General features: G+C 46.1%; 1 protein-coding gene, 1 long non-coding RNA gene and 1 other non-coding gene across 3 annotated transcripts; 1 reads left to right on the top strand and 2 right to left on the bottom strand.

Moving 5' to 3' along the window:
- Window positions 1-534: 534 nt before the first annotated feature.
- On the bottom strand, window positions 535-3,458 carry LOC144721097 (uncharacterized). Its single transcript, XR_013585836.1, has 7 exons — window positions 3,348-3,458; window positions 2,492-2,530; window positions 1,829-1,863; window positions 1,593-1,620; window positions 1,291-1,353; window positions 904-952; window positions 535-690 (listed from the first exon to the last, which is right to left on the bottom strand). It is a non-coding gene; the product is annotated as an uncharacterized LOC144721097 (long non-coding RNA).
- On the bottom strand, window positions 1,696-1,783 carry LOC144721168 (small nucleolar RNA snR60/Z15/Z230/Z193/J17). Its single transcript, XR_013585851.1, has one exon. It is a non-coding gene; the product is annotated as a small nucleolar RNA snR60/Z15/Z230/Z193/J17 (small nucleolar RNA).
- Window positions 3,459-9,626: 6,168 nt separating the features above from the next.
- LOC144721094 (lysosomal thioesterase PPT2-like) lies at window positions 9,627-18,080 on the top strand. Its single transcript, XM_078598453.1, has 8 exons — window positions 9,627-9,914; window positions 11,933-12,086; window positions 12,405-12,500; window positions 12,698-12,802; window positions 13,418-13,501; window positions 15,264-15,348; window positions 16,853-16,907; window positions 17,548-18,080. The coding sequence occupies exons 1-8, from the start codon at window positions 9,711-9,713 to the stop codon at window positions 17,689-17,691; spliced, it is 927 nt and encodes a 308-aa protein (XP_078454579.1). The 5' UTR covers window positions 9,627-9,710; the 3' UTR covers window positions 17,692-18,080.
- The last annotated feature ends 220 nt before the right edge of the window (window positions 18,081-18,300 follow it).

The following is an 18,300-nucleotide window of genomic DNA, read 5'->3' as shown; positions in this document are numbered from 1 at the left end:
TTTACACTTATCAGCTAACACAGGCCACAACCATGAGCCAATGTGCACCATTCTCTTTTAGCCCCGCTCCGAGGACCAAAGGCTACCACAGACAAGCCCCCCCCCCCCTTAACTTGTATTTAAGGGCTTGTCTTGGGATTTTTCCTCAGTAAATTCAGCTGTGACGTTCCACCTGATGACGGAGACTTGCGCCTCCAAAACGGCGTGATTTATTTTATTATAAAGACCTAAGAGTATGAATCCTTGCAGTCACCAAAGCTTCAAATCTAGGACAATGGGATAGTTAGCACGCGCATAATCTCTATAGAGGCTTCCTTTCAAGCAAAGTTTTCCATAACACCTTAGGACCCAGAGCTTAGAGAATCTTTGGGAACCAGCTCACATGGCTGCCAGCCCATCTGGTTCCTCATGCCAGTCGTTGCGAGTGAATAGTGCAGCCTTAGGATTGAAATTTATTACAGCCATTCCCTATAAGGCAGTTTGGAAAATACAATTGCTTTCATGCACCTTTAACATAGTTTCAACAAGAAAACATTGTATTAAAAATTCAGTTTTATTTATTACAAGACTTACAAAAAATAATTGAAACCAAAGCCACATGCAATTTCATAAACAGTTGTCAAGTTGAGACAGCAGCACATTCAAGTGGAGATTTGCAAAACGTGGAGTTTGCATCTCAGTCCTCCATACCTGCAACACAAAAACAAATTTGTAAGATTTTGGATAACCTATTGCCAAATCACCAAACACTCGTTAAGAGCACAATGCAATGCCTCAGGAGTAATGGAACGGTGATTTTTTGAATCATGGAATTCATATGGCGAAATCATGGTTCATCATTGGCAAGCATGTGCTTCAAAATACAATGCAAGGTAGTTAATATTTTGAACTGGTGAAACAAACCTTGAGCATATAAACTTCTACACCAATGCCATCCAGCATGCACCAGGACCTGAAAGGAGATAATAAAAGTGTTAAAGCCACATTTTAACAATGGCCTGAAATATTATTCAACTCAAAATTATAAAAATGTATCCATCAAAAATCACACCCAATGCTTAAGGCAATGGGTGGGGGGGAGTCGACAGTACAAAACACTATGTACACGATTAAAATAGCTTTTCTGGAAATCTACAGTTGCACAAGCCTACTAAACACTTGTGTCACGCACAGTCATGCCATCAGAAGGTGTAAATGCTGTCATCAATGTCAGAGACCTGGTTTTTGATCATCATCGGCACTACAGACTGTGCATTACAGAACACTAACGAGCCAAGGGGGCATATTTACCTGTGGTCGTTCTTCAAGCCACCACTGGGGCTACAAATGCAGGACGTTCTTCACATCTTCAAACTGCAAAATTAACAGTGCAATACCGATTGAGATTAAGTGCAAGTTGAATCTATAAAGTGAAAATTAGGTTAATGGCGGTGGAAAGGTATAATTCACAAACTAAACTTTACAAAATCGCTCCGGATTATACGAATAAGCAATGCATTTCAAAGGGCTGAAGGTAATTCGCAAAGTAGAGAACTGCCCCAAAGCTGCTCCATTTACTCCAGGAACGATAGAAGACCAGTAAAGTAAATTACCTTCAAATTGAAGCATCCTCTTTTCTACCTGGAGGGTCAAAAAGCAAACATGCAAAACTTCAGTCAGAAAGTTTTAACCCAGCAAGACCATGAATAACTGTAACAGGGATATCAGATAGGAGCGAAAGACAAATCAAAATCTCTTCAAAGTTGCACTCAGCTGAACTATGAAATCATCACGTGTATCCCCGACAAATGCAAGTGCAGCTGTACACAAGCAGGTGTGTGCGCCTTACCTCGGAGGGCGTCGTCTTGGTAAAGACCCGCACATCTGCCGGAAAACAAAACCCATCAAGATGGTCAGATTTGACTTAACAATTAACGTTGCTTGTAATTTTTGTAAACCGTTTCAGACACAAACATTCCATCACAGCGGATAGGAGAGATTCCCATTTGTCAAGTCATCATCATCAGTGAAGTCGGTATCTCAACTACACATGTAGCAATGTCCCTTCTCATCGTGCCAAAGCCGCCGTGCACTCGTGCGAGTGCCTCACCCCCTAGCGGCTGGACAGCTGCAGCGAGATCACGTCCCAGGTTGCGAGGGTCCGAGCTTGCGACAAAAGGAGTTAAACATTTTGAATGATTTTTTTTACCACTCCTAGCACTGTCAATAAAATGATTAAGGCCTACTCCTCACGCACCATGGCGATGTTTAACCATACTTCACCACAAGGTGATTACGCCGTATTCATGTCGCAGTGCTTCACCCACAAACGAAGGCTCTCAAACGTGGCGCGTGTAACGAGGCCAAGTCTCGTGTCAAGACGTCATCAACTCATTAGCAACTGCAATGTGATTAAGCCCATCGTCTGCTTTACTCGCAACACAATACTGCACTGAGAAACTGCTACGTGTGTAGTCGCACCGCAACTTATAACAAAAGGATTTTTTCTCACCTTGAATTTTCAATCAAGTCGTCCTCCCCCTCCACAGGCCTGAAAGAGCGAGTGACCAGGTTAGTCCACAAGCCTCCACACACGTGGGAGCTGCACTGGACTCTGCGCACGTGGGCGACTGGGCCAAGGCGCCCCCACGTGCGAGGTCGCGCTGCACCACTGCACGGACCCACGTGGTATATACAGTGTATACTGTACAGTGTGCGGCGTCTACACCATTCACACCAAGTACAACCGCCCACTCGCACTATTGGCAGCGCCGATGGCCACCGCTCTATCAGAGCCATGCAGCTCATGGGAAATGTCCTAAAAGTTGGCCTACTTTATACATTTTATTACAAGGCAGCGTTGGTAGAACGGTGTTTAACGCCTTAACTCAGCACATGTTCGTGCCGCTCAATGCTGCCGCGATTTAACAGGCGGCGAGTAATCTGCACAGAGCCGACGCTGCTGCAATCAAACTCTGCAGCGTGCTCGTTTAAACAAAAAACCATTCAGCAATGTGGCCAAAAATTAACAAAAAAACAAGCGGAGTGCCTCAGACAAGACAATGGTGGTTGAAATGCATCGTCATCCAGGCAGTCGAGAGTAGCAAATAAATGTCATCATTGTAGCACTCGCTTGCCAACAGCATTTATAATCACTCGCTTGTTGCTAACAGCATTATAGGTGCCCAACTTTTATCATTCTGCGTTACGTTGACACGCGCGCCGCCCCTCACCATAAATGAGGCCTAGCAAAAAAGGCCTCGCACAAACATCGCAATGGAACGACGACGACTACATAATAAACTGCAATATCGAGTGCCGCGCACTTGGCACAACCAGGTGAACGCTTTGAGCGCCGCGCTAATTACCGATGGTGCGCGTGGCGCGCCGATGCACGAGGATGGAGTCGTCGGCCATCAGAGAGCAGTATTCCACCAGTCGCAGCGTCCCGAGTCAAAGAGACCGTGTCCGGCTCCACGCGCGCCTTATATAGCAGCAGCCCTACCACGTGACGCGGCCCTTCGCCCCGCCCCCACCCGCCCTCTCTGCCACGATTCGATTCGTGCATGTATCCCTTGTGGGGATGGATCCGATTCTATAATCGATATCTCGCTTGCAAGAGCAGTTTAAAGGTTTTTATAGATAAAAGGTTAAATGATGGACAATGTCTCCTTCAGTACGCCCGTGTGTCGATATAAACACACAAGTATTCTGTACACAACTAGTGGGCTCCACGACCCTGCGGGAGTGAATAATGTCAGCAGAATTGATTCAGTTGCAAGCACCGGTTTCAACACGCGGAGTCTCATCATGCAGCAGTCAGGATTGGAAGAATGAATGCTCAAGTGCCAGACGTTACATTTCACGTCTGACCATACTTCACCACGCTGGTCAATGTTGGCTGCTGAAGGCAGTAGCGCATAGGTCGGATCATAGCAGTGCAGTACAACCATGTACCTCACTGCACTGCTCTCCTGCCCATCCATCTGTAAATGCAGTCCACGTGGATTGTATGACTGCCGGCCGTCTGGATTGCTATATGTAGTATTTCTATAAATAAACGAGTGTCTATTAGCAGACATTCTTACTCTTTGGTTTTTTCGGTAAAGTCGCGTAGGTATAAAATAAAATAAATAAAAATCCAGTCACGTAGGTATAAAATAAATAAATATTTTTTTACACGTAGGTATAAAATAAAATAACATTATTAAAATACATGTATTTTCTACCTACGTGACTTTACCGAAAGAACCAAGGAGCATGGATCCCTGCAGTCACGAAAACTTCAAATCTGGATATCAGACATTCTGTTTGTGTGGCAAAACCGCTCACCGCGTTTAACCGTGGGGTTCTCCTGTTCCCCATGCGGTCCCCAGTCCTGCATGTTGTTACACAACATCACGACTTTAACCGCTCTAATGACTTTAACCGCCCTAATGAGGAACACAGTCATCTCGGGGAGCGGTGCTCTTCAATTTCACTGCACGGCGCTCACTTTGGAGCTTCCTCGATGTTCGCAGCACGTGGAACCAATAAGCCGCTGTGGGCCCTTCATCCAGCAGTGGGTTGATCATGGCTGATGGAGAGGATGATCCACACGGCACAACGAAATGGGTTAGAGAGTGGTTCTGGTCACCCACTCCCTCGTGTGCCGTGCCAGCCTTATTAGGAGCTCGTTAACAGCACTTGTCCCAGAATTCTGCTGAGGCTATATGGGGGATATTTGTATTTGTGCAGCTGCAACATTAATAGTTGACTGGTAAAATGTCCTTCAATTTTAATCTCGCAACTCAAATCCGTCTGAGGAGTTTCCGTGGAGCACCGTGACGCCTCTTCCTGCTTCGTGGCAGTTGCGATGCTCCTGCAAGGTGATACCTCGGGCTATGATGAACATTGACAACAAAAACAGCAATAATCAGGCGCCTTCGAGAACGACACTCTCAAGGAAATAGCAACACTGATGTGGGAACCAAGGATGCAGTGGCGGCCACCGGGTTCAAGGGACAAGCAACAATAAATACAAACCAAACAGCCACTTCGCATTACGCAAAAACCATCAGCAGTTGCTGTAGAATTGAATTAAGATTTTTTTTTGCCTTAAAAGGTCACCATGAAAATAAATTTGAGCAAATGTTACCGACTGACAGCAGCAGTGCAACAGTGATATACCGATCTAAAGCTTTCGTGACTGCTTTCGTGAGAATTTTGTTATGTTTTATTTTGTATTATTTTATGATTTCTCTTCTACGTGACTTTACCGAAAGAACCAAGAATATAGTGATAGACCGGTTCGAATCTTTCGTGACTGCAGGAATTACTCTTTGGTTCTTTCTGTTTTGTTGGCCGACTCTCTGTGTTGTATTGCATTATATTTCCAAGTTTACTATGTTTGCTTTTTTATTCTTTTGTACTTGGTGATGGTTGCTTGTGTTACAATCGAAACGTCGTATTATATTATTATTTAATTACATTTCTTTCGACGTGACTTTACCGAAAGAACCAATGAGTGATAGACCGGTTTCGTGCTTATTACAGCTCATCAGCACCGGTTTGAGACTCATGCTTTCCTGGCTAAACAAGCGTAGTCGTAGTCGTGATAATAAATCAGACCAGCCGCCACCGCAAATATGTTAACAGAAGTCCCTTGCTCCACACACACTCTGGGTCTCTCCGTGCGTGGGGGCTTGAGAGAAGTCTCCGGTCTTTGTAATGTGCACATTTCATTGGCGAAAATTTGCGTAAGAAAGAACCTTAACAACGAGTTGTTGATTTCGAGAACCCTCTACAAAATCCAAGATTTGAATCACAACGCCTCTGCTTACACAAAAATAAGTACAGTAAATAGGCAAGTAATTGTCGTAAACAGTTTTTGTTCAATTCCTGAGCTCATGAGATGAGTTGATGTGTGTTGTTAAGCTGGTGTTTACATGTCGCGTGATAGTCAATTAACTGTTGGTAAACAACACTTACTCCGCATGTTTAAGTTCGTTTTTGTGCAGTGGAATGTTTCGTTATATTTATTCTATTATATTGAATGTATTATTTTGCGGAGTTTACATTTAACATTTAATTGTATTCGATTTTTTCTCTCACAAACTCAGTTTTTAATATAAATGTTCATGTGTACAGACACTTTGTAGTGTTTACACTGTTTAGCTTGCACGATGCGAATCCTCACAGCCAGTATCCCATCCAAGTACTATCCAGGCTGCAAGCTGCTTAGCTTCTGAGATCCAATGAGATCGGACGCATTATGGGCGATTTCAATTGGTCACATGCTAAAAATAAACGCTTCTTGACATGGTATCGTTTGACGTTGATCGTGGTGGTTATGTGAGTTGGGCCAGGACATATTTCTTTCCCCGGTCCACCCCTGATAGTTTCTCTCATAATGGCACGTCGGTGTGATGATATGCACTCTTTTTCTGAAGAGTCTGTAGATGCGCTCCGTATATTATAACAATATTGGCCTTATTACTGTTACCGAGAGAATTTGGGATATTTCCATATAACGATAAATAATAATGATGGGCCTTTGTCAATCTACTTCTGGGTGAAGACCTCCCCATGCCATGTTGGGTCATGGCGGGTTTTGGACCATGCCTCACCACATGAGCCAACTTTGCGGGGGGTGGTGAAAGGGCTGAGCCTCGCATCGGTTCAAACATCACTCGCAACTGCCGTTCGCCATGGCCAGGAATAGATTTTCAGGTAGTTGGACTCATTGTGTCACGCGCTAGTGGACATCTGTGAAAAATAGCTTCATAGCTCAACAGATTCCTCCAGTAAAAAAATAAAAAATTCTGATTCCGAATCACGATGTGACCACTCCACCCCATCTGAGTAAACAATGCATGGAAAAGTCAAAGTCATTGTGAAATGCCGTTTTTCATTGTAGAACAACAGTTATTGACGTGTCAGTGTGCAATCAGCCGTCATGAGCAAAAATAGACTGAATTGTGGAAGTTGCACAAGTTCAACGAGGCTTGTTGGCCCGCTCCGAGCTGCAGGGAAGCGGCTTGCCTGCTGCCTGCTGCGGATTGCCTGCTGCCTGCTTCCTGACTGCGGATTGCCTGCTGCCTGCTGCCTGACTGTGGCTTGCCTGCTGCGGCTTGCCTGCTGCCTGCTGCGGCTTGCCTGCTGCCTGCTGCCTGACTGCGGCTTTCCTGCTGCCTGCTGCCTGACTGTGGCTTCACGCAATCTGCGCACAAGCGGGAAGAGAAATCTGAAGCTCGGACAAAAGGGGAAAGACGCTCCGACCACAGTGACATTTGCCTTTTTTCGTGAAAAATAAAACACACGAATGAGCAGTGGACAATGAGAGGTGTTACTCTAACGACGTGTCTCATTAGGAACCAAAAATGATAGAGATACAGAGTGGTCCAGATGTCTTGTGACCCCAATTCATTCTCTTAAACGTAATATATTTTAAAAGTATGGTTCATTTTAAACATAAATTCACGTGCAATGAAACACTTTTTGGGGTTATAAACTTTGGTTCTTTCGGTAAAGTCTATTTTGGGGTTAATTAATTGTGGGTCACAAGACATCTGGACCGCCCTTACGTAGTGAGTTTAATGGCTGTGACGACTGCAGTGATGATGATGATGTGCAGCTTGCACACACGTTCGTCAAACGGGTACACATCCTTGTGAGAGCGTGGAGATGGGTTTTCAGTATTTCAGGACAAGAAAGAAATCCAAGATAAAATGTGACAGAAGTTAACACAAATGCGTGTAATACACAATAATATGGTTTAAGTCTAACAAAGTTGCAGAACAGCATGGATCGACGTCTTGTTGGTCCTAAGTGGCGTGGTCTATCGAGAGGCGTCACAAGAATCGTGACACATCACGACGTAAGACGTTGCTTGGAGTAAAATCGATACAATTCAAAACACAGCACAACTTATTCTCACACGCTTTGATGAACTAAACAATGGATTACATGTAAGATCAATTAATGAGTTACACATTTGTAGATTTAATTCAATTGAGTTGAAATCGACCGTACGCCGGCGTTCAATTCAACTGCGGCACGTGCACACCCACCCCGTGCACAGGGCTCGACACCCACCCCGTGCACAGGGCTCGACACCCACCCCGTGCACAGGGCTCGACACCCACCCCGTGCACACGTGGAGGCGGCTGGAGCCTGCGACACAAGCTCGTCCCTCGCCTCCCTCGCCGGCTTCTCAATGGACACGGGGAAAGCTCCATCCAGCAGCGGATGGAGCATGGCTGATAAAGATAATGATTTTATAGTAATAATAATAGTATCGTGCTGTGTACGCCACCACACACAACACCCACGTACATACACAATGACACTGCTATATTGTTTGCTTACTTATAGCATAGTTTTAAGTATCTTGAACGTTTTTCGCACCGGACCATTGGGCCGCCGTTCTCCCACAAGCATTGAACTATGTTGACTCGATTTGGTGCCTGGCTAGCCTATAAACGGTGGAAAAAATCCTACAACGATAGTATCTCAGATTCAATTAGAATAGTTTTGTTTGATTATTATATGTTCATGGCAGGGAACATTTCTCTGTTTTTTTATCATTGCTACAAACTAACATTTTGGCACAAAACATTTCACATTCAAGTTCATACGCCAGAAAAAAACGATGTTTAATGAACGTGATAAACTTTCTCAAATCTTCCCCCGTTCTTAGCTGTTTTTGCCAACAGCCTTCATCACAATCATAGCTCGTGTCGGCTTCGTGTAAAGTGACAGTAAAACACGAGCGAAGAGTAAAATAAGATGTTTAAAAAATTTAACAAAATCTGTTTTGTACGCTGTCAAACACTGCTCAATCTTTTCGTCGACACTACTTTGCGCTCGTCATACTAATGAACACTGAGAAGGCGCCTTTCACAAGAGAGTTGTCGGGCACCGTGCATGGATAATAAAGAAGGAACAGGGCGGCAAAGTAATTGCCAGAGAAGAACAACGCGAATTAGAGGCAAATATAACTTAAACAGATCGGTGTGGTTAGTAGGCAGCTAAATATATTAGCACTGGTGGAGAGCCTGGACTCGAACGGCACCACCAGGAGGGAGTTCCACACCTGGGGTGGGGGGTCACCGTAGTAAAGCTCCCGATCACCCCAAGAACGCATCCGAGATCGAGGTATGCACAGAAAGGGAGTATCGGCCGATCATAGACACCACAAGAGGTACACAGCAATAGAGACACATCCGTGGTTGGTCGTTATGGTCCATCAGCATGTAATATCCAGCTACAGACCAAATGTAATGAGACGCATTTTTCGCGTGCTCCAGTTGACAGTCTGGTTCTAATCACGGGCAGCTGAAACTCACCAGACCCGGCACCGGGATGTCAGCCAGGACGCCGGCTCCACGACCTTCTGACCGTCGAGCTGTCTGATTCTTGACACGTTTATGTTGATTAATCGAATCACATGTGAACGCGATCATGACAACATGTGCGCGATTGTCGAGAGATTCGCCGCCGCGAGCGTTTCCTGGTCATGTGGCCTAAAATTATGGCTAAACATTGTAGACTGGAAAGTTCCAATCTCAATTTCACCCTCATTAAGACGCGGCAGCAACATCCGAGAAAGAATCTCCCCACCCCGCCCTGCTCACATACCACAGCAGCAGCAAACGAGTTCCTCTCCGGCAGGGTATAAATTCCAGCAGCCAACTCCAAGTCCTCAATGCACGGTCAGCTTCTCTGAGCTGTCCTGTTTGTTTCGGTGAATGCGATTCAGTGCACGCTGTTGTGCCACCATGAAGTCTAAATCCATGGCCATGTTCTCCGGCAGTAAGTTCGTCGTGAGTGTGACACTGTTTGGCCTAAGTGCCTTTGTCGCCGCTACTGCTGCATACAAACCGATCGTCATCGTTCACGGCTTGTTCGGCAAACCGTGCAACTTCCTCGTGATGGCACGAAGAATCGAGCAGGTGAGAGAGCGCGTCCCTCTGGGCACGGCGGTCCACTCCGCTGCTCCATCATCACCTTGGGCGCAGTTGAGATGACATTTTCAGAGGATATATCTGTAAACTTTTTTTACGATGTGTTTTTATTTGTACGTGATGTATATGTATGATTATATTTAGTATGCACTGTGGTTTGTGTTATCAGGCGTGATGCGCTACGCGTTCAATAACCTCAACGTGGTTCCCGAATCACAACCTTCTCAATAATGCAGCCTTACTGACGCGTGTGAAGAGTGTTTCTACTGACGCGTGTGAAGAGTGTTTCTACTGTCCAGTGTTTCTACTGTCGAGTGTGAAGTGTGTTTCTACTGACGCGTGTGAAGAGTGTTTCTACTGACGAGTGTGAAGAGTGTTTCTACTGACGAGTGTGAGGAGTGTTTCTACTGACGAGTGTGAAGAGTGTTTCTACTGACGAGTGTGAGGAGTGTTTCTACTGACGAGTGTGAAGAGTGTTTCTACTGACGAATGTGAAGAGTGTTTCTACCAGAGGTGGGACAAAGTCATTGTTATGCAAGTCCAAGTCGAGTCGCAAGTCATCAAATTCATGACTCGAGTCATGTGACTCGAGTCCAAGTCACATGACTCGAGTCCACATCTCATAGGTGGGACAAAGTCATTGTTATGCAAGTCCAAGTCGAGTCGCAAGTCATCAAATTCATGACTCGAGTCTGACTCGAGTCCAAGTCACATGACTCGAGTCCACACCTCTGGTTTCTACTGACGCGTGTGAAGAGTGTTTCTACTGTCGAGTGTGAAGAGTGTTTCTACTGACGAGTGTTTCTACTGACGAGTGTGAAGAGTGTTTCTACTGACGAGTGTGAGGAGTGTTTCTACTGACGCGTGTGAAGAGTGTTTCTACTGACGAGTGTGAGGAGTGTTTCTACTGACGAGTGTGAAGAGTGTTTCTACTGACGAGTGTGAAGAGTGTTTCTACTGACGAGTGTGAAGAGTGTTTCTACTGACGAGTGTGAGGAGTGTTTCTACTGACGAGTGTGAAGAGTGTTTCTACTGACGAGTTTGAGGAGTGTTTCTACTGACGAGTGTGAAGAGTGTTTCTACTGACGAGTGTGAGGAGTGTTTCTACTGAGGAGTGTGAAGAGTGTTTCTACTGACGAGTGTGAAGAGTGTTTCTACTGACGAGTGTTTCTACTGACGAGTGTGAGGAGTGTTTCTACTGACGAGTGTGAGGAGTGTTTCTACTGACGAGTGTTTCTACTGACGAGTGTGAAGAGTGTTTCTACTGACGAGTGTGAGGAGTGTTTCTACTGACGATTGTGAAGAGTGTTTCTTTTGACGAGTGTGAAGAGTGTTTCTACTGACGAGTGTTTCTACTGACGAGTGTGAAGAGTGTTTCTACTGACGAGTGTGAAGAGTGTTTCTACTGACGAGTGTGAAGAGTGTTTCTACTGACGAGTGTGTGGAGTGTTTCTACTGACGAGTGTTTCTACTGTCGAGTGTGAAGAGTGTTTTTCCTTGTTAGGATGTGGCGGTCCACTTTTGCCGATTGCTGAGCGAACACGTGGCAAGGTCGCACTCATTCCACGCGAAGTGCTTGTCACGAATTCACCGCAGCACCTTGCTGGTGTCGTCACGGAGCATAAACCATCACGCACACTGCGGCCATCCTCGCTGCTGCTTTTGGCTGGAAATCGAACAAAGCCGGTCACTGCATCGCGTGGCGCTTTCAGATGCGCTTCTGTGGCCGTCTGGAACGCTCTTGCTCCCGATATTAGGATGTCACTGGAGCTATGCATTTTAAAATCTAGATTGAAATCTAATATATTTAGAACCGTATTTGTGTTTGTTTGTTGTCCTTCCCCCGCGCTTCCGATGAGCACGATTGGCTGCGTACGATGCGAGACACAAACATCTGCACACGTGCACCGACGTTGAAGCTGTGAAGCGGCGGGTTCCCTTCAACTGTTATCAACGCGCATCAGTGACGAGTCGCGTGCCTTGTCCGACGGTTCGTGTGGGGCCAGGCGCACCCGGGCACGGAGGTGTCGACCATAAGCCTTTACGACGGCTACAGGAGCCTGGCCCCCATGTGGGATCAGGCGCGGGGCCTCATCCACAAGATGCAGCCCATCATGAGCCGCGCTCCCCAGGGTGTGCATCTCCTCTGCTACTCACAAGGTGCTCACCACGCCATCTGCACATGATGAGACAGGATGACGTTTAAAGTTAAACGACGTCGTGATGTGAGAGGATGCGATGCCCCTCCACGCGTTGTCTGTGATGGAGTGAAGGTGACGTCTCTCGCCCCGTCTCTGTATTTAGTTCGCGACTCTTTTGCAAAGACATCACCTCGAGATGTTCAGCCCAGGTCATTCTGACGCACCAGACGATGCGCCGTGGCTGGCCGTCAGCGAAGGTTGCTGGGTTTAGTGAGAGTGAGAGGGGAGCTACTCCTGTGGACGTGACGCCGATGGTTTCCCACCCTCGCCCGACCAGGAGGCCTGCTGTGTCGCGCGGCGCTGTCTCTGCTGTCTCTTCACAACGTGGACACCTTCATCTCGCTCGCGTCCCCGCAGATGGGACAGTACGGAGGTAAATGTGTCAGAGGCGCGTCGATTCCTCGCCGGGGTCACCGTGCGGGGTCACTGCCGGGGTCACCGTGCGGGGTCACCGCCGGGGTCACCGTGCGGGGTTCACCGACGCAAACGCGACGGCTCGGAGTGCCACCACCGTCCTCATCTGCGTCTCTCTCTCTCTCTCCCCAAACACGCCATCTCTCTCCTCTGCAGTTCCAGCTTTGTTCCAGAAGGCCTTGCCGATGGCCAGGACGCACGTCCACAACATCTGCTACAACGGCCTTGGGCAGCGCCTCTCCATATGCAACTACTGGAACGGTGAGCCGGCCACGCGCACGTGGCCCTCTCCGTGCGGTGGCGACGCGCGTGGGATTCTCACGCCTATGTCGTGGTTGCTGACGCCTTGTGAGTTACCTACTGGCAGGTGTGTAACCATTCATCAATTAGAATCGATTATTATGCTCACGTTGACGTGCATCAGACTGAGCATCAGCTGACTTGTTTTTATCTTATTCCTGCAAGAAGAATATGGATAGCAGAGACAAGACGGACATCAGTGAGACTGCAAACAAGACAACACAAACACGACAACACAAACAAGACAACACAAACACGACAACACAAACAAGACAAACAAGACAACACAAACACGACAACACAAACAAGACAACACAAACAAGACAACACAAACAAGACAACACAAACAAGACAGTTGGTACAGCTAAAACAGTCGAGACAAGACGGCACAAACAATGCATAAACAAAGTAAATATATTTTAATCTCAAGTCAGAATTCACGAGACCCCGTGCTGGGAGGGGATCATCACCGGCATATCGACTGAGCACTTGACGGATTACGCGTCTGATTATTGAAAGCGACTGACGGTATGTTCAACTTGTAGGTGTGAGTTGCAATTGTTTAATTGTGTCCAGATCCTCTTCATCAAGAGAAATTTGAGACGAACAGCAAGTTCCTGGCAGTTATCAACAACCAGACGCACAGCCCTCACGCTGACGGTATGACGTCACTGTTCACTGAAACACTTTCCTGCAACATCATACATCCTAGTTGAGCCAGATATCCGTACAATGTGTTTCATTCAATCTTTGGCATCGTGCAAGTGTAAACAGCAGTAATGTAATCATCTTGGATATCACATTTATTCCAAAATCGAATTAACGCAATATGTACTTTACTGCTTTGGAACAAGTTTGTATTAAGATTGTATCAGAGAAATGGCAATTTGGTTAAATACGGCACCATAAACTTCCCCTGTTATGCAACCAATAGTTGTGATTGCCACTCGCTGGATAGCAGAAGCACAGACGTGTGGAGGAATTGAGACTGGTTATGAAAGGGAGACAGTTGTGCGCGTATACATCACGAATGCCATCTGCCACGGCCTTCCTCCTCACTTGCTGATGGGAATTCTACGAAAACTCTCTGCGTTTCATAACTTCCGAGTTCGAGATGAGCTCCAACTCAGATTTTACAATGCAAGATATTAGTATCCCTAACATATTTATATAGTTACACAATTAAAAATTGGAAATCGTATTTTTTGAAGCTGTTAATTTTAAAATAAATAATGTTACAAGAATTTTTTTAAATCAAAATATGTATGTTTACACAATAATTATTAATGGATGTGTGTATATACTTAGACGTTACACAAACTGCAAGATATACTGCGATGATGGATTGGTGGGAATAGAGATAAAATAAACAGACATGCGTCTGTTTTAGCACATTATGATTATATAATATTTTACTCCCATAAATCTTTGCAAACCTCGGAATCCGTCTTTCCCTGCTGCTCTTTGTTGAAGCCGCACGACCACCCCTGGACTGTTTACAATTCTGAGTCTCACCAGCAGAGCGCGTCCTGTTAAACAGATGCTGCCAGGTGCCTGGTACAACTGCCACAACATTGCTTCACAGACCCCATAGGCTGCTGGACGATTATATAACCTTACATGGACATGCAGTACAGAGACCACATGTTCTCTGCATGTTCTCTACATGTTCTCTACATGTTCTCTACATATATGTTTCCAGCACATTGATAACCCAAGCGAATGTACCACACTTATATTCAACTTTCGTATTCAAATTTCTTATCGTTACTGTGGTCAACGTGATCTGTTTTTTTTCTTGCATTCCACATATTGACCTTGCTTTATCTGCAAAAATATAGATAACTCGCCTTTTGCCCGTCCAAGGATGGGTGTATTGCAGTAAATCTGAGACTTGCAAGTGAAAAGCAGACCGCGACGTGATATTCATTGCATCCATTCGTGTGCAATTTGTAAGGGCGCGGTGACACATACTTATTTCATGTGAAGGTTATAATCCCTCGTTCATCAAGACGTCCTTTTTACTTCGATGTCTGGTCGACATGGAGTGACGTCACGCGCGGGACACACAGACATTATTGGCTCATCATAGCAGTATATAGTGACTTAAAACTTTACGTGACTTTACTGAAAGAACCAATAATATATTAGTAAATAGGTCGAGGTGAAATGATACAAGGCCTGGTACTGAAACCTCCCTGTCGTCTGTATCATCTGGGGTAAGAGGCAATGCGAACAGTCCCGCAGGGTGGTGCAGCCCTGATGGCAGGCTGGGCTGGCATCGCAAATGGCCAATACCGCATTGGGAGGGAAGGTCTCAATCGGTTTGAGAAATTCGTTTCAAATGTCGCACAAACACGACTCCAAGTGTTTGCATCAACAAAATATTAATGTTCGCGTTTGACACGTGTGGACCCTGCAGCGTGGAAGAGAAATTTCCTGCGCATCAACAACCTGGTGATGGTCGGGGGACCTGGCGAGGATGTGGTGATGCCGTGGCAGTCCAGGTGAGGGCCCCAGTGGGGGTCGTGGTGGTGGTGGGGTTGGTGGTGGTGGTGGTGGTGAGGGTAGTGAGGGCCCTGGTGGGGTTAGTGGTGAGGGTGGTGGGGTTGTGGGGGTGGTGGGGTTCGTGGTGGTGGGGGTGGTAGTGGTAAGGGTGGTGAGGGTGGTGAGGGCCCAGGTGGGGGTCGTGGTGGTGGGGGTGGTGGTGGTGGGGTGGTGAGGGTGGGGTTGGTGGAGGTGGGGTTGGTGGTGGTGGTGGTGAGGGCCCTGGTGGGGTTAGTGGTGGTGGGGGTGGTGAGGGTGGTGGGGTTGTGGGGGTGGTGGGGTTCGTGGTGGTGGGGGTGGTGGTGATGGTGGTGGTGAGGGTGGTGAGGGCCCTGTTGGGGTTAGTGGTGGTGGTGGGGGTGGTGGAGGTGGGGTTGGTGGTGGTGGTGGAGGTTGTGGTGGTGGGGTTGGTGGTGGTGAAGGTTGTGGGGTTGGTGGTGGTGGAGGTTGTGGGGTTGGTGGTGGTGGAGGTTGTGGGGGTGGTGGAGGTTGTGGGGGTGGGGTTGGTGGTAGTGGAGGTTGTGGGGGTGGGATTGGTGGTGGTGGAGGTTTTGGAGGTTGTGGGGGTGGTGAGGGTGGTGGAGAATGTGGAATTGGTGGTGGTGGGGGTTGTGGGGTTGGTGGTGGTGGAGGTTGTGGGGGTGGTGGAGGTTGTAAGGGTGGTGGAGGTTGTGGGGGTGGTGGAGGTTGTGGTGGTGGTGGAGGTTGTGGGGGTGGTGGAGGTTGTGGGGGTGGTGGAGGTTGTGGGGGTGGTGGAGGTTGTGGGGGTGGTGGTGCCCGGACTCTGCACAGCTCGACGCAAACTGCACTACTGGGAGGGTTCGGTCCAAGACTAAATCCCGACCGAACGTGCGAATGAACACTGATAAAAGTGGGGGTTATTTCACGTGTGGTGTACTAATGTGCAAAAGTGACCTAACAGTTGCACTGTCTCTTGGATAATTCCACATCACTTGCAATGACAACATTATTCAATGCATGTTTGTGCTCTTATTTAAATGGTGCTTGCCTTTGATGATGATGAAGTCCTCGTCCTGACGAGAAATGTTTTACACATGAGTGACCAACGATGCGATCTGAGTGAGGGAAAAAACACAAACATCGCCTTCGCGACCAATATTATCCATGATAGAGGTGTTTTGGGTTAGATCACGTACATGTAAATGTGTCGTTAAACTCGCCACCACCCGACACAGCCAATTAGTAAGGGTTTGTCACGTAAACGAATTCGATACGAGTACAGCACACCGGTGTGTTGGAGAATAAACCCACAATATATTTATAGTACGAATTTTCGCCAGTAACTACCATCATATTTGAGATTTAAAAAAATATATAAATTCAACTGAATAAGTGTGTGTATTTTAATGTGGCTAACGCCGTGTGTGAAGGTTATCGTTTCGGTAAGTGTTCACCATCTTGTTGAATGAGGCAACCTTTCTTTTCTGTTCAATATATCCACAGTTTCTTTGAGACGTATGACGAACATCTGGGGATCTTGGGCATGACAGCGCAGGAGGTATCGTCTGTTGCATTGTTATCCACAGCGTTTCATTTCCACTCTATGCAACAAAGCAACAGTGAATATTAATTACAGTAGCATAAAATGCCGCCACAGTTGTATGCACAATGTAAACATTGCACTGCATCTAATAATTATTAAAATATTTTAATTAACTGCTAAAGTGAATGGTGTTGTTTTTACGGAAACATTTTATTTATGAAGAACATTTTTAAAAAGCTTTGCCATTTCCCAGAAGGGACCAATAGAACTTACCACAGCCAGGACGGAGTTTACCCTCTTGCCAAAGTGAGTTTACAATGATCTGGCTTCGGTGTACAGAACAATGCCCAATGAAATATAGAATGTCCACACATGTCAATGTTGACCATTCCTGGACAAGTTTGGACACCCGTTGGACTTCCAGATTCACACAAAAATACATTGTGAAGCACTTACATCCATAACGATGCTACTATCGCCCTTCCTGGCGTCTTACACATTTCACACAAGTACTTTTAACAATGTTGCAGGGATGAAAAACACTGCTGTGTGTATATTTTGATATATCCTGAGTTTTACGAGTTTAAAATGCCCATCGTACCCCACTGCGTTGTGATTGGACGTGCGCGCGTGTGTGTGCGCGTGAAATCTCTAGGTGTATACCCAGGACTCGTTTGGACTGCGCACTTTGGATGAAGCTGGGAATCTCACCAAGTGTGTCGTGCCATACGTGCGCCACTTGCAGTTTCCCTTTGATCGCTACACGTTCGAGAAGTGCATCTTGCAATGGCTCACATAAGGCACGCTCCGTCACATAACCCAAGCACATATAGCTATGCTTAATGTTTTAACTGAATGCAATGTAACAAAGCAGACATTTATATTTTTGCAGAAATTTTAATTTACGTAACATTTTGCACATGACTAACAAGAATTATTGTAGTTAAATGTTCATTTATTAGTCATTACATGTATTCACTAATCAGGACACACGGTGTTTAACATTTTCATTAAATGCTATTAATCTGGCTATTGTGTCGGCCATATTTCCAATATTTGTATCGATATAAATCTTGGTAAAACAATTGAATACAGTATTAATAATGTTGTTATGCTTATTGTCTGGAAATTTGTAAAAGTATTTTTTTATTTGCACAAATAAAAAAATAAAAACCTGTTTAAATCCAAGTCCCCAGTGTTAAGCGCATTGTAATTGGTGGAACACAAGTAGCGTGTGTGTCAAATACGCCGAGTCTCCCAGTGGCGATGTTCACTCACTTCACCAGATACACTTTGACTGCCGACTCAACGGGTAGCTCAGCGGTAAAGACATCGGCTCAGCAAAACAAAAGGTTGTGAGTTCAAATCCTGGTTGGGGATTGACTTGGCTCATGAGTAATCGTTTTTG

This window comes from Lampetra planeri, chromosome 10, assembly GCF_965212315.1.
Source record: "Lampetra planeri chromosome 10, kcLamPlan1.2.h2, whole genome shotgun sequence".
NCBI classification, from domain to species: domain Eukaryota; kingdom Metazoa; phylum Chordata; class Hyperoartia; order Petromyzontiformes; family Petromyzontidae; genus Lampetra; species Lampetra planeri.
Note: the sequence above shows the minus strand (reverse complement) of the source record. Positions and strands in the feature narration are given on the sequence as shown.

Bases quoted from the DNA above. Each gene is read 5' to 3' on its own strand.
- LOC144721094 (XM_078598453.1), top strand. From the start codon at position 9,711: ATGCGATTCAGTGCACGCTGTTGTGCCACCATGAAGTCTAAATCCATG. The intron at 9,915-11,932 runs GTGAGAGAGCGC...GTGTGGGGCCAG, and splicing joins TGGCACGAAGAATCGAGCAG to GCGCACCCGGGCACGGAGGT. The intron at 12,803-13,417 runs GTGAGCCGGCCA...AATTGTGTCCAG, and splicing joins CATATGCAACTACTGGAACG to ATCCTCTTCATCAAGAGAAA.